The sequence below is a fragment of the Macrotis lagotis genome, chromosome 1, assembly GCF_037893015.1.
Source record: "Macrotis lagotis isolate mMagLag1 chromosome 1, bilby.v1.9.chrom.fasta, whole genome shotgun sequence".
Lineage (NCBI taxonomy): Eukaryota > Metazoa > Chordata > Mammalia > Peramelemorphia > Peramelidae > Macrotis > Macrotis lagotis.
In genome coordinates, this window is record NC_133658.1 from 205,286,455 (window position 1) to 205,302,045 (window position 15,591).

Sequence of the window (15,591 nt, forward strand, 5' to 3'; positions counted from 1 at the left end):
CACCTTTGTCACAGGGTTGCTGTGGGGATCAAATGAGATATTTGTTAAAAAGTCCTTAGCACACTGCCTATAAGCACAGGGGCTTATAGAAAGACCTTATTCCCTTCCCTCCTTTAACCCACGACTTTGATAAAGGTCTTAGACATGGCACATTTGTCTAATTTGAAGGTGACACGAACAAGGGGAGAGGGTAATGGAGTAATGATCCAAAAAGTTCTTGATGTTTTAGAAAATTGGTCTGAATAAAAAAATGACATGCTAGATGTGAAATCATAGATTTGGGTTCTAGTTGTAATTAATATATTACTAGATAGGGGAGGCATAGTTCATTGGCTGCTTATTTGGAAAAGATCTGGGGCTTTGATGTATTAAAAATTCATTATGATTCAAAAGTTTGTTGGGTGTTCAGTGTCCAGTATGAGAAAAATGAGAATCTAACTGTACTATGACCTGCTCAGTTCACATTTGGATTATTGTGCTAAACCCTTAATGCCACATTTTAGGAAGAACATTGATAAAGTGGAGAGTATGCTGAAAAGGGCAACCAGGATAGGGTAAAGTCTTGAGATTATGTCATATAAGGACCATTTGAAAGACTGGGATATATAACCTAGAACAGAGAAACATAGGAGCTCCTTGATGGCTGTTGTTAAGTATCTGAAATAGTCTAATTTAGAAGAGGGATCAGTGTTGTTGTGGATCCTAGGACTAATGGGTGAAAAAGAAAAGAATACAATTTAGGATTGATATAAGGAAGTATTGGACAGGTAAGTGGTATAGTAAAGATTATTGGATCTGGAGTTAGCAAATCCTGAGTTCAAATCCAGCTTCAGACACTTACTAGTTGTTAAGTCACTTAGCTCTGTTTGCCTCAGTTTCCTCATCTATAAAATGAGTTGGAGAAGGAAATGGCAACCCAATCTAGTATCTTTGCCAAGAAAACCTTAAATGGGGTCACAAAGAGTTGAATGTAATTGAAAAGAAATATTTTCCATTAAAAAAATAACAGAAGTCTAATAATTATAGCTATCCAAAAAATAGTCTCAAGTACCATTATGGATAGTAGCTTCCATTCACTGGAGATCTTCAAATAAAGGCTTATTAGTCCCACTATAGAGTGGGTTCTCTTTGATGAAAGGGTTGGAATAGATGTTTTCTAATGCACTAACCTAATATGAAATTCTGTGATCCCTGTGTTCCCCTTAAATATCTGAAGTCCTTTATTTTCTGTTTGGCAATAGCAGAGGATACAGGGTCTACTGTAAAGAATACTGGTTTTGGAATCAGAATACATGAGCTCCAAGACTTTGCAGTTTTGTAACTCAGATCACGTTATTTATTCTTCATAACTGAGTTTTTTCCATCTGCAAAATATTAATATTAATAATAATAATTATAGGTTTGTTGTAAGGAAAACATTTTTAAAAACTTAAAGTATTAAAAATATGTGAGCAATCTATCTAATGGAGGTCTCTCTGGCAGCTGAAACTCAACACATCAAAAAATGAAATCATCATATAAGACATGGCTAGCTATTCAGGTGCCTGGAGGTACAAAGCAGGTAGCCTGAAACCCATCAATATGAAATAACAGGGAGAATGGCTCCCAGATGGCCATTATTAACAAGATCTGTTAGCTTCCTATTTTATGTAGTTATTCTTGCTAATTAGAGGCTAGACTTTTCTATGTGGCTGATAAAGAGCATGTGTTACATTTTGAATGCCCCAAATTTTGGTCCTCTGGGACAAAGACTTGACTGATTCTCCATTTTCTCTGCTCATCATCTTCTTTCCTGAAAATGTCTCCCTTTTAATAATTTCTGTTCATGTGACCCCTTCTCTCAATAATCAAGTCTTAAAACTTTGTAATCTTTTTGACTCTTTTCTCTCCTCTTGTCCTGCCCTTTCTTCTCCTCTAGTCTCTCCTTCTTTCTCCCCCCCCCCCCCCCAATATAAATATCTGTCAACAGAACATGGATCAGCCTGGTGGTTCCCTGTAGGAGTTAGGGTCTGGCGACTAGACATGTGTGTGTGTGTGTGTGTGTGTGTGTGTGTGTGTGTCTGCTTGTAAATGCACACGTGAGTATGCATGCACATTCCTCCCCACTCAGCAAGGAGAAGACTATTTTGATGTTTTTTGTTTGTGTTTTTTTTTTTTTGTCCCAGTCCATTTGTCACTCAGTTTTTTCCCCAACCCTCTTCTTGAGGAGAAAGCAAATGGGTGAGTGGGTGGAAGAAGACAAGTCCTGTGCTTCCCTCATTTCCAAACTATCATAAAGTACTTCAAAATCACCAATATTCCTGACACTTCTGGCATTCTCCAATGTCATAGCAGAGGTTCCTTGGGAACCCATGGAGACAGCCAGGGACCTCAGGGATCATCTAGTTCAATGTATTTTATAGATGGAGAAACTGAACTCTCACTCTAAGTTGGAAGTGGCCCTCAGAGAGTGTCTACTTTAATCTTGACCTCTCTGAACTGGAATCCCCTCTACTATATTCTCAACATTCAAGTCTCTGCTTAAATATCTTCAGTGATTGACTCTTCCTATTTCCATTCATTCCACTTTTGAAAAGTCTCACTTAACAAAAGCTCTTCTTGTTTGGGCCATCCAGTAAGAATGCATAGAAAACTAAACCAAATCTAAGGTTCAGCCTGATGCAGAGAATTGTGGACATAGCAGATGTGATTAGAAACAAATTTTGTGGAAGGAAAAACATTGTTTGTACCTATCTGGGGAACTCTATTGTTCAAAGTGACTCTATTGCAGGATGGGATCAGCTTTGACTTGCTCCTCTTTCCTCCAGCTTCCGGCTTCCAACTACCTGACCTTGGCCATTGATGGGTCAAGCTTGCACTGGTGTGACAGAAAAATGACATGTTGGACTTAGAGGTCACATATCTTGGGATAGGAAGGACCAATCTGTAGCTTGCCTATTGGAGAACACCTGGAGCCAGGTACTAGACCACTCCCCAAACACCACCACATCCTTCTACAGATGCATATTTAAGTCTGGGAGAGAGGGGCTGGCACTTCTTGGAATCTCTTTTTTCCACTCTTCTTCATTCTACCTTCTTCATTTCTTGCAAGGATGGTTATCTCTCTCTTTCTTTCTTAGGCCATATGCTCCTGGTCTAGGCCCTTTGGAGAACCATGGGACCCTATGTCATGTGATTGGGACTAAGTTGTCCTTTATGACTGTCTATACTGTCTATCCTCTCTCTCTCATACTCAAACCTCGTCTAGCCTGTCCTCAACATGTGTATTGTTTCTCTAGGAGGAGAGAAAGTTTTAATCTGTACATTTTACAGCTATCTATAATAAATCTTGAGCAGTTTTATAATTCCAGGGATATATGTGAATATATTTACTATTCAAGGCCTCTCAATCTTTAACTGGTGACCCCAATCACTCCTACAACAAGCCTAGGTCTCTTTTAGTCATGGTGCTGGAACCAAAGGGATAAAAGGCAGACTCTGAGTTCCCCTCAACTAGAAGTAGGAGAATATCTCCTTGTGCCCTGACCCCTAACTTTCCTCCTCCCTGCCCTCATTATTGGTATTTCAAGCAAACTACCATGTCTGTTGCACAACTTTGTGTCCCCGAGACCAGGAGCATGGCAGGCTACTCCTTCCCCTGCCCTCCCACTTAACTGTATGATCTTGGACAATTCTGTTTTTCTTTCTGAACCTTGGTTTCCCAATCTGTTAAAGGAGGGAGTTTGACCAGATTATCAAAGTTATATAGACTAGTTCTGTCTTCCACATCCTTTATCTCTCATCCAAAGGGCAAAGGTATCTTTGAGTGCCTGGAGACTTCGTAAAGTAGTCATAGGGCAGAAATAGGAACATGTTCCCTATGTGAGTGGCTGAGAAAGGTCTCTCCGTCAAGGGAAAGTCTTTTAACCCCATAATTCATAAGGTCCTCACCACATGTATGGAAGATGGGACCTCAGAAAGTGTGGGGGACAGGATTGTTTGTACCTCTGTTACCTGGGAACATTGTGTGTGTGTGTGTCCATGTGGAAAGGTTTCTGTTTGGAGTTTTTTGTCTCATGGAGGATATTTCTTTAATAATGCAGGCAACTAGGGGGGTTCTTGGGAGGGATTAGGAATGGTAAGGGGCAGCCTCCACATATGAGTGCACCTGTAGAGCTGTATCTGTGAGGATATTTCACAGAATATGTGGATCTCTGCATGAGTGTCTGTGTGTGGGTGTGTGGGTGTATGCCATGTACTCAAAGAAGAATGCACCAAGCTATTTACAAAAAAAATATGTAGTGATTTCAGGAGGAAGAGCTCCCAGAGGGATCTGAAAAATCTTATATTATAGGGGGCAATACTTCAGCTGTGCTCATCCTAAGAGGCAGAAGGGGAGAAGACTGTGGGCAGGGGATGATATGTACTATGCAATGAAACTCATGTAGGCCAGTGCTTTTAGAATATAGAGCATATGAAGGAAGGGAGAAGAAACAAGGCTGGAAAGATAAATGGAAGCCAGATGCCGGAAAATTTTATATGTTCAGTAACCTAGAGGAAGTTATGAGCCATTCAAGATATTTGAATAGGGGAAGACAGGGTAAGATGGTGTAATACAATCCTGGAAAAGAAAACTGAACAACTTTGGAGTTATTGTCATCTGACTTGTGTTACCTGTGTAACTTTTCTAGGGTTTCAGTTTTCTCATCTGTGAAAATGAGTGTGTTGGACTGACAGTATAGTTTGAACAAGGTCTTAATCTTTCTCCTCAAGAAAGGCCATTTTTTTCTCCTTGAAAGGTACTGAGACCTTCCTAGAGACTTGGATTCGTGATGAAGCAGGGCACAGGGAAACCTAAGCCACCTTGGACTCAAAGGTCACATTTTTGGGGACAGGAAAGGCTTAGCATGCAGCATGTAGTCTGTAATACATAGTAAGTAGAACACCACCCTTGAGCAATGAGACTGTCTTGGCCACTTCTTGGGGCCATTGCATTGAAGAATATACATTGAAGAACCTAGGGTCAGGTACTAAACCACTCCTCAAGCACCCCCCCCGACCAGAAAAGTGCTGAATGAACTACTGCTGAGCTCCTTCTTCCCTTTCTTTCTTTGCTTTTTCCACTGCTAGAGGAAAGCTGTCTCATTCATGTTCTCTCTCTCTCTCTCTCTCTCTCTCTCTCTCTCACTCTCGCTCTCGCTCTCCCTCTCGCTCTAAGCTTCTCTCTCTTTCTCTATTCTCTCTCCCAAGCTTTTCTTCTCTTTTCCCATTTTAATTTGACTTCTTCTTTCCCAGCTTGGAACATCCAATATGGCCCCTGGGCCCATGCTGGATCAACTTGGGTCTAAGTTCAGTCACATCTGCAACTATTTTCATTTCCTTTCCTCTTTAAGCACTTTAGCCTCAAATCTTGTTAATCAGCCTGTTCTTAAGTAGCTCATTATCTTGCTGACTCTCCAGAGAACTAAATTTGTGAACTGTTTGTGATCACCTGTGAACTTTATGTAGTAACTTGTGAATCAAAATTTAGTCTTTCTTAACTCCAGAATCAGGTGGTTTATATGTAAGATTTTCACTTAGAAGGAACCCAACATTTAAACCTCCTTTCCATGAGGGTAACACTTTCCTGTCATCATTGGGACCTGAAGTCACTTCCTTGTCATCTGAGTACAAAGCAGTTACAAGAAATTAGAAAAACTGGTAGATCAAGATGGATACTCTAGTCTAAGAAGTATTGCTCAGTGGAACCAACTTAAGTTGTCCTCAATGTCTAATCTAGTTAGGTATCATTCTCTTTCCATGACTAAAAACATCTCTTTTTGTTAACTGTTGAATATTTTTATGAGCATTTCATTTTATTCCTTTATTGAATCTAAACTCCCAGGGAATTGTCCTAAGTCAAACCCAGGACCCTTCCAGCTCTAAAGCTATGATTCTATAATTTACTTTTTTTTAGTGTATAAGTGTGTGAGTGAGTGTGTATGATTGTGTGTGTGTGTGTGTGTGTGTGTGTGTGTGTGTATCAGGAATAAAATGGAATAAAATTTTAGGAAGATTAGAGGAGAGATTGGAATCAGGAAACCCAATTAGAGAGTTATTACTGTAGTCCAGGAGATAATGGACTGAACAAGGTAATGCTGTGTTAACAGGTAAGAGGGAATAAAATGCAAGAGATGGTGTGTATGTAGAATTGATAGGATTTGACAAATGCCTGGATATGAAAAGTAAGAAAGACAGAAGAGTCAAGACACTGGAAGGACAATGATGTTCTCAACAGAAATAGGGACATTTGGAAGATGGATGAAAATGAATTTCTTTCCTGATGTATTGAGTTTGGGATTCCTGTGGAATACCCAGATGGAGTTGTCCAATAGGCAGCTGATAAATGAAGATGCTTTCAGTAAAAAGATCAGGCTTGGCTAGGTAGACTTGGTAGTCATCTGTATAGTGTTAATAATTGAAGCTAATGATATCACCAAGAGAGAGGTTATAGAGAAGGGAGAGCAGAGAGCCCAGAACAGAACTCCTAAGTACAATCATTCCTTGTGGGTGGAAGAAGGATGATGATTCAGCAAAGGAGACTGAGACAGAATGATTAGACAGTTAGGAAAGGGATCAAGAGAGAATAATGGCAAAGAAACCGAAAGAAGAGCATTTAGGAGAGGGTGGCTGACAGTATCACAAAATGCAGAAAAATCAAATAGAGAGAGGACTGAGAAAAGGTCATTGGATTTAGTAGCTAATAATAGCAAAATGTTGCTACCCTTGGAGAGAGTAGTTTCATTGAGTGTTGAGATAGAAAGTCAGATTTCAAGGGGTTGAGAAGTGAGTAGGAAGTGAGGAAATTAAGGTAATGAGCATCAGTGTTTTAGGACATTTTTAATAACATAAAATAATTGTTTTATTTAAATCAGAAATTACCAACTACTCATTTGAAGCTTTCAAAACAAAGTGAACATTTTTCTTCATTTCCTTGTTTCCTGAAACAAAGACTTATTTGTTTAATACAAATATTCTGCACACCAAAAATATTATGCAATATGGATTCAAATCAAGAAATCTCTGAAGACTAAAAATATTGGGTGGTCCAAAAAACAATGCAGAGATTTATCGTAAGAATATAGTACATTGAAATGATGATGACCTATGCATAAGGGGATAAAAGTACCATACAGAAAATGTAAAATGTGAAAACAAGTCATGTAGTGAGCTGGAGGGATAACAATGGATATATATATGAATGCTTTATTGGTATCTATGGAATGTTAAATGAAAGAAAACTTGATCCATAACATCTTTATATTACCGTCCTTCATCTCTTCCAAGATTGTACTCTTGCTTCTTCCTTGATCTAATTTTTTTCTTCAGACTTAAAACTTAAGTTCTCAATCATTTTTCAAATGATATGGTTGCTATTTGTCTAGGGTCTTTTTAGGAGGGGTGGGGGGTTAATGATCAAATGAAGATAATTTATGGAAAGTACCTTGCAGACTTTAAAGCAATCTGTTAACTATTGATGATATTGATGATATTTAGATTTCCATCTTGGATCAAGGATCCAAGGTTTATTATTGTATAAAAATAGTACAGAGACAGATTTTACATTAGCATAAACAAAAACTTTTTAACCAAAAAAACCCCAGTAGGACTGTTCAATGATAGATTGGTTCTCTGAAGTAATGGGGAATGGGCTCCATTTTATCAGCTATCTATGAGGAAGTTAGATAACTAGCCATGGGAAGATGTTGCAGAAAGGATTCCTACACTGGATCAATTAGATGACAACTCTCCTGCCCCCTTTCTTGATGATGCATTCTCCTTTCATTTTTTTTTCCTTTCTTTAAGGTCGAACTCAGGCACACTGCCCTCCCCTCTGCTAAACTTGTTCTCTAAATCTTCAATTTTTCCTAATAATTTTACCTGAATCTCCTTTACCATTATACTATTCTTCTTTGTATTTTACATGCAAGTGGTGTATTTCATAGTAGATTAAGTTTCAGAAGGATTAAGAGGTGTTATAATTCAGTATCCAGAACACTATCTGGCACATATTAAATACTTATTGGTTAATTTAATAAACTTTAACATTCTGTGGCTCGAAACAAAATGAAAAAACTAAAAAAAAGTCACCTATGGCAAGATGAATTTGATCAAAGCTCTGAAATGGAGTGATGGATCTAGTATTACAGAATGATCATATAAATTGATTCTTGACAACTCTACTCCATTAAATACTTAGGGAAGTTCTCTCTGATCACTAGAATTGGAATAATACTATTGCTACAGGACCTATGTGAGACTGGAGAGCTATATAGAAAGTTTCCAATGATAAGGGGAAAAAGTGGGGACAATTTCTGTGAAAAAGCTTTAAGTCTGTGTTTGAGTTAAGAATCATGGTTAATCAAAAAGAAGAGGCAAGAAGAGGGGAAAATAGGATGACAGATAATTTTGCTCTTCCCATCTCTTTTTCTACTTCATGGTAATTGTGAGTTTCCTTATAAGAATCTGAGGTCAAAATGGTGTACACAGATATCTCCACCACATGTGAATATACTGACTCTATATGTAATAGGCCTATGATCTAACAATCCTCTCTTAAGAGGGATATAAAAATGATGGAGAGATAAGAGAGTGAGTATAGATTTGGTACTACGTTAAACACTGGGGATACTAGTAAAAAAGCAAAGGCAATTCCTATCCTCAAGAAGTTTATATAGAAACAACTTGTACAGGAGAGTAAGGGAGGAGAGGAGAGGCTACAAGGATGGTGGTAAGTTTGACCAAAGGGAATTAAATTCATATATTCCATTAAGAAATATGGGAATATATCAAAATCGATGTGAAACATGAACCATTGGGAGGTGGGGAGGGAGGGAAGGAAGGAAAGGGTGCAATGATAGATGATTGGCAAAATCCATAAAAGAAGTGATGGGAGAGAAGAAAGTGAAGTAAAACATGGCTGGGAGTTTTGTGAAATAATAATAACTAATAAATATATATATATAATATATGTGTATATATAAAGTTTATAAAACACTACAAATATTATCTCATGTTAATCTCATAACCACCTTGAAATGTGGTATTGTTATTTCCATTCTTATTCCTCTTGTACTTCTTCCAATTTTCTTAATACCTTACTCCACCCCACATACTCTTCGATCAAGTAATTTTGACTCTTGGCTGTTCCATGATTTGGACACCCTCATCTCTCTACTCTGGGGATCCTTCCCTGGCTATCCCCCCCCCATGCCTAGAACTTTTCCCTCCTCAAAATTTCAACTAAAATTCCATCTATAACAGGCAGTCATTCTTTCCCAATCCCTCATAAATATATTGTCTTTCCTTGGTTAATTATTTCCTATTTATCATATATATAGTTAAGATCTTAAAATCCTCTCTTAGATGGAATATAAAAATAATGCAGAGTGTGAAGAGATTGAGAGTAAATTTGGCATTATGTTAAACACAGTAGATATTTGTTTGCATGTTGCTCCTTCATTGGATTATAAACTTCTTGAGGACAGGGACTTTCTTGTTCCTCATTTTGTATCTGGCACTTAATAAATGTTTACTGATTGATTAATTTTAAAGATGAGAAAACTAAGGCTGACAAATATTGAATAATTTGCCCAGCATCAAAGAACTAGTAAGTTTCTGAGCTTGAATTTCGACTCAAGACTTCCTTTCACTGTTCCAACTGTCTCCTAGAGAAGTAATGACCAATCAAGAAGGTGGGCCTCCCAGTATGAACATTGGTGTGAATGATTAGACACTTAGCATAGAGGAGGTGTCTGGAGATTAGCAGTAGTCCCTAAAAAAACCCAGATCAGTAAAATATTGCTTAGATTGTGTTCTCTCCCTCACTTTCAATTAAGAACCTTTTCTTCCTTCAAGGCCTCAGCTCAAGTGACACCTCCCTCATGAATCCTTCCCTTACCTATACTTCTGACATAAGAACTTTGACCAGATTGATGTATGCAGATATAATTTAATGTAATTCTACACATGTACTGAAACCTAAAATTATAGATTTAGAATTGAAAAGTACCTATGAGATAATTTAATCAATTTAGAGAAGAGATTGAGACTCAAAAAAGGAAAAAAAAAACCCTTTTTTTTCTATGATCATTCAGTAAGTAGAAGAGCTGTTTTCTCCTCAGTGGAAAGATAGTATGTATTGCTTTCTCCCCTAAACAATATCAGATTTATGGATAGACAAAGTTCTTTGCACCTCAGACTTTTTCAGTGTTGAAAAGGATCCTTTATAATATTATATCATGTCAAAGCAAAGAGGAAGACTGAGACTAAATTCCTGAGTTTAACTATTTGTGTGTCCCCTGGGTCAGTTAGCATTTGCCTCAGTTTCCTCAAATGTAAAATTGGGTTATGATGGAATCTGACTGTGGCTGTAAGGATCAAGAGAGAGATAATGTCTATAAAGTGCTCAGAACAGTGCCTGCATGCAAAGTAGGTATTATTAAAAAAAAACATTTTCTCCTTCCCTCCCCAACCCCAAACCATTCCCTATAACTATAGAGGTTTGGCTATCCCCGCTCCCCCCCCCCCCCAACTCATTGAAAGATGCAATTACTGAACATTTACCATTACTGGCCCGCTGTTTTATCGTTAGCATTTGTTCTCCTGACAATTTTGCTTTCTTCATGGCTGATGTGGCTCGTGGGCATCCTGATAGACTGTAGGCAATAAGAACATAAAGAGCCTATTAATAACAGGTACTGGGATATCCTTCAAAGCACATTGTTATACAGCAACAAGAGTTATTCATTAGGTCCATGAATCCTCCATGCCCAATTTTTTACTCATATCCATGTCTACAGAATGTGCCCTAATAGCTTAATGGTATTAGTGAGGACTCCAAGTCTTTGAAATCAGACTAGCCTACATTTAATACTACAATGGGAAAAAAAAGGCATTGGTTCTGAGTTTAATTCCAAATCTGTTACTATGAGGGCAACTTTGGGCAGCTCCCTCCGGCTTTATTTTCCTCATATTAAAGTGAAGAAATTGGACTAGATAGCCTAAGTCTCTTCCAACTCTGAATAAAAAAATATAATCCTATTAGAACCTAAATGGACAATCTGTTCTGACACTAAATACTTTCATATTTCTATGCTTTTCTCGTTGTGTCTGTTAGGTATTTTTTTTCATTCCTCTATCAGTCATCACTTTTACATTCAAAGAAAACTTGTATAGAACAAAGTTCTTCAGATTCATCAGTTAACTCATCAAAAAAGGATTCTATGTGACTGATTCTCCCAAATAAAAAAAAATGTTCTCTCTTTATTTCAATTTTTCTGGAGCATTTTTTCATGATCCTTTCCCTTTTAATCTTTTAGTCTTCTTTTTTTTTTGTATTCTAACAGATGTATCCCATAGGAAGCTGGGAAATCACTCCTTGTGTATGTATTGACATAATTTGGAGGGTCTCCAAATACTATGTATTTGTAAATGCAATACAAAGTACATATTGACCCAATTGGAGGTTCTTAATTTTTGCCTCTAGTTCCTCTTTCTCTGATGTGATCTTCATAGATATCTTTTTATGTAAATGCTGGTCAGGAAAACAATTTTGTAGAAATTGTTATGAATCTAATGTGAATTCATTTTAAAGTATTACTGTATCTGGAACAGTGTTTCTTTTTTTTGTCATTATTTCTTACTTCTTAATACAACTTCTGTTATATAAGACCATAGATCTGGACCTAGCTGGAAGTTCAGAGCCCAAATAATCCAACTCTCTTCCATTTTTACAGATGAGAAAACTTAGACCCAGAGGTAAAACTTGCTCAGGGGCATACAGGTAATCTGAACCTATATCTGGTGACTTCAGAGCCAATGCATCTTATATTGTGATCTTCAGTTCTGGGAATCTGATGTGGTTGTTGCTCTTAACTTTATTAATGGCCCCTCGGATATTCCTCTACAAGACTCTAATCCAAGCATTTATTTCTCATGACTGCCTCTAGGGACCAAGGGACAGGGCTAGTCCAGAAAGGTGGTCTTCTTGACTATTCTATGGTATATGATCAGGCAGTAGGGGAACAAATCATGTGACACTATCCAGGGCTCAAAAGAGAGTTTGCAAGGATGGACCTGGCCAGATAGATCAAAAACCAACAGATGAACCCTTCTTACTTCTAAGGCCAGTGACAAGAGGGGCCTGAAGCGCTCCCTAGGAACTGGCTGTAGAAACAAAATTAAATGAGGTTAGTTCTCTCAGTGTATACTGCACTGATCAGATTTTAATAAATCATTTCAGTTTGGGGCTTCACAATTGAAAAGGGCTGTGGAAAATTTAGAGAGTACAGTTGGAAAACTATATCTGAAAAGGAAAAAAAGAAAAGCAAAATAAAACAAAAAAAAACAACTGAGAATGGCTTCCAAACAGAGTGATGGTACTTTTGCTGGTTTTTCTAATGAATTCTACAACAAAATACTGAACCGTTTGACTTGTGATGGTAAACCTAAAAAATAGGATCATATTAAAAGCCATGAATATCCATTTCATAATGCCTGATTTTTTTAAGTGAACCATAAATTCCTTGCATTATTTTAAAAAACTAAACAAAAAAAACTTTTAAGCTATGAAAATTTTTTTAGATTATGAAAGAACTCTGAACATCAGATCTGAGTATCTTTGCTGTTCTAGAAGCTCTTCAGGTTTACTATACATACATATATATGTATATATATGTATGTATATATTTATAGTAAAGTATACAGAATTTTAAGTGGCAGAGAGATCCTGTCCATGGCTTCACTATGTTATAAATACTCGTATCCCATTAAAATTCCTAGTTGAAGGAGTTAGAACTTGAAGGTACCTTAACAGCATTATGGTCAACTTTTTATTTTACAAATGAGGAAACTGATGTCTGGGAGGTGGAGTCGCATTGCAACTAGGTTTCTAACAATGAATATAGTCTTAGTCCATGTCATAGCTGTGATTCTTATCTCTTTTTTGATCAGATTTATGAGTACATGGGTAGAGATCTCCTGGGGAGCAGATTTTTTTTTTATTACTAGAGATTAGTCCCTTTTCTGTAGTTTTTTTTTAAACTTAGAAAGTGATGTGGCACATGAATCTCTTAGGCAAGCTACCTGGGCTCTCAGAGGTGGTACTTGGACACACTTGCTCTGTATTCCTTAGCTGATAATTTGTACTGCACAAGCTGACTCCTAGAATCATAAATTTAGAAACAGAAGGAACCTTAGAAGTCATGTAGTCTAACGCTCTTTATTTTACAGATGATGCAACAGAGATCTTAAAGAATTCACTGGCTTGCTTAAAGTCATATAGTATTATATGGTAGAACTGGAAGTAGAACCCAGGCCCTCCGATTTCAAATCCAGAAGTGTTCTCACTTAATGACAATAAAATTGATAAAGATTAAGGAAGTATATAATCAAAGGATATTGATTTTTTTTAGCAAGGCTAGCAATTGTACAACAAATCAGGCACAAGGACACTATTTGGCAGTTAAAAAAGCTTTCTCATACTCAGAAATGAGGAAATAATCAACTTATACAATCTTGGTTAACATGGGAATTTTGTATTTTGATTTGCTACAATTGTACAAATCTTATGGTTATTTTAAGAATAATCTGGTACATTCCATGATAACTACAAACACATACTACATGATGTATGGGATATCTTGTATCTAGTACCTACTATCCCAATTTCCAAGAATTAAATCAACATGTCAATCTCCTCATAATCAAAGCAAGACCTAGTTCATAAAATGGAAGACAATTATAAAATGGAAAGAACCAGACAAAATAGAGTTAGGTTTGGATTCCACAATTGCCATACACAAATATATGTGTGTGTGCTTAGTGTGTGTCTGTACATACTAAATACTAGATATGAAGTATTATGGTTTCATAAATAAAAAGGACAAAGGAACTATAAAGTTTCCACTGGCTTATTACAAGTCCAGGTATATAGGTTGGACTGATAATCTGTAGTTACATTCTGTTATTCTATAGTCCTGTGTTATAGTTAATATTGAGTAGTGGTTCTCAGATTTTTAAAGCTGTGGACGTGATATTCTTTAATATTACACTGTGTTGCAGAGGCATGCCCCATATTTTACCTGCACCAAAAGGAGCATCATACACAATTACTTTTGATTCAAATAATTTTGTTTGAAAATTTGTCAAAACATCTTAAAAGATTATTTAAGAGTCCTGGGGCTCTCAGTGGTTAAGGGACTTGACTAGGGTCACACAATTTTTCTGTATCAGAGATTTAATTTGAACCTAGATTTTACTAACTCAAAGACCTGACACTATACTATATTACCTTTTAAAAAAACAACTCAAATATAATTTATATATGTATATGTAGCTATGGTATAAAATTGATTGCTTCTGGAAACTATACATTTCAGAACACATGCCCATCTTTATTAGCAGAGAGAGTTGTTTAATTAAGCACATTTAAATTAATCCTTATATCAAATTCTGGTGATTGGTGAGGAAATAGAGAAGAAATAACCTTTTCTATTATGTTTTCCCCATTCCTTCTACAATTTAGCTGGAATCAGATAAAATGATATATCAATTTGAATGCTGACAGAAGTGGGAAAACATGAGAATGTCAATATATTCACCTTGCAATTTAAGAATTCCCCTGGATGTTTCCTATGTACCTGAGTGGTTAACTTTGAAATTGTAAGGGTGTAGAGGATTAGGTTTCCTTTCCTAATTATTGAGTCTGACATTTCTGGCAAATTGTTTAACTTGGAACCTTATTTTATCTATTTGAAAAGAATAGAAATGCAGTTAAATGTATTCATATACATATATATATATATATGTGTGTGTGTGTGTGTGTATGCATATGTCTGTGCTTACATTCTAATGACAGTAGCCTTTCATAAAGCCCTTTACAATCTTGCTCTCAGCTGTCTTTCTGGAGTATAACTCACTCTACATTTTAGTCAAATTTATTTTCTACTCTTCATACACTACTTTTTTTTGGTCTACTAAGCTTTATTAAATCAGTTAATAAGCCAATTAATGCTTCATCTTCACAAGTCATGCAATCACTCAGCTGTCTGCCTGCCCAGATCATGTTACTGTATTGCCTGCCTCTGATTACTATCCCTTTTCCCTACCAGGACCACCACTCTCCACACCAGTGAACCTCTGTAACCTGGATTTTTATAACCCATGTCCCAGTCCCTGGGGAAGTTAATCCACTCATTTTTGGAGATTGATTTTATCTGCTGGTACTTGTGATTTATTGACACAACTTTTGAGAGAACAAGATTTCCACCAAGCCATGCATGATGAAGTATTCAAAGAGAACTTTAATAGAAAGGACAGATTATTAGAGATGAAAAAAAGATAAGAGGAAAGGCTTAGAATTAAAGGTTTTAGTTTTTGCCGTATTTCCATTTCAGGGTCTGGAGAGGGAAAGGAAGCAATAAACCATTGATAAAAATCAATTTGTAACTAAACTTGTAAAAATTCTTGTGGGTGAGCTCCAGTGGAGTTTTGCCAAGAAAAAGTTCTACAAAATTATCCTAATTTTCCCTTATGAAATAACAATTATATTTATATGGAATTTATTATGGG

The 15,591-nt window shown here is 36.7% G+C and overlaps 1 protein-coding gene across 1 annotated transcript in view; it reads right to left on the reverse strand.

Annotated features, from left to right (window-relative positions):
- MYT1L (myelin transcription factor 1 like) overlaps positions 1–15,591 on the reverse strand; it is a 268,994-nt gene that overhangs the window by 17,208 nt on the left and 236,195 nt on the right. Inside the window, exon 17 of the mRNA XM_074209574.1 lies at positions 10,585–10,676. Within this exon, the coding sequence (XP_074065675.1) occupies positions 10,585–10,676 (92 nt within the window). The remainder of the gene's footprint in view (positions 1–10,584; positions 10,677–15,591) is intronic.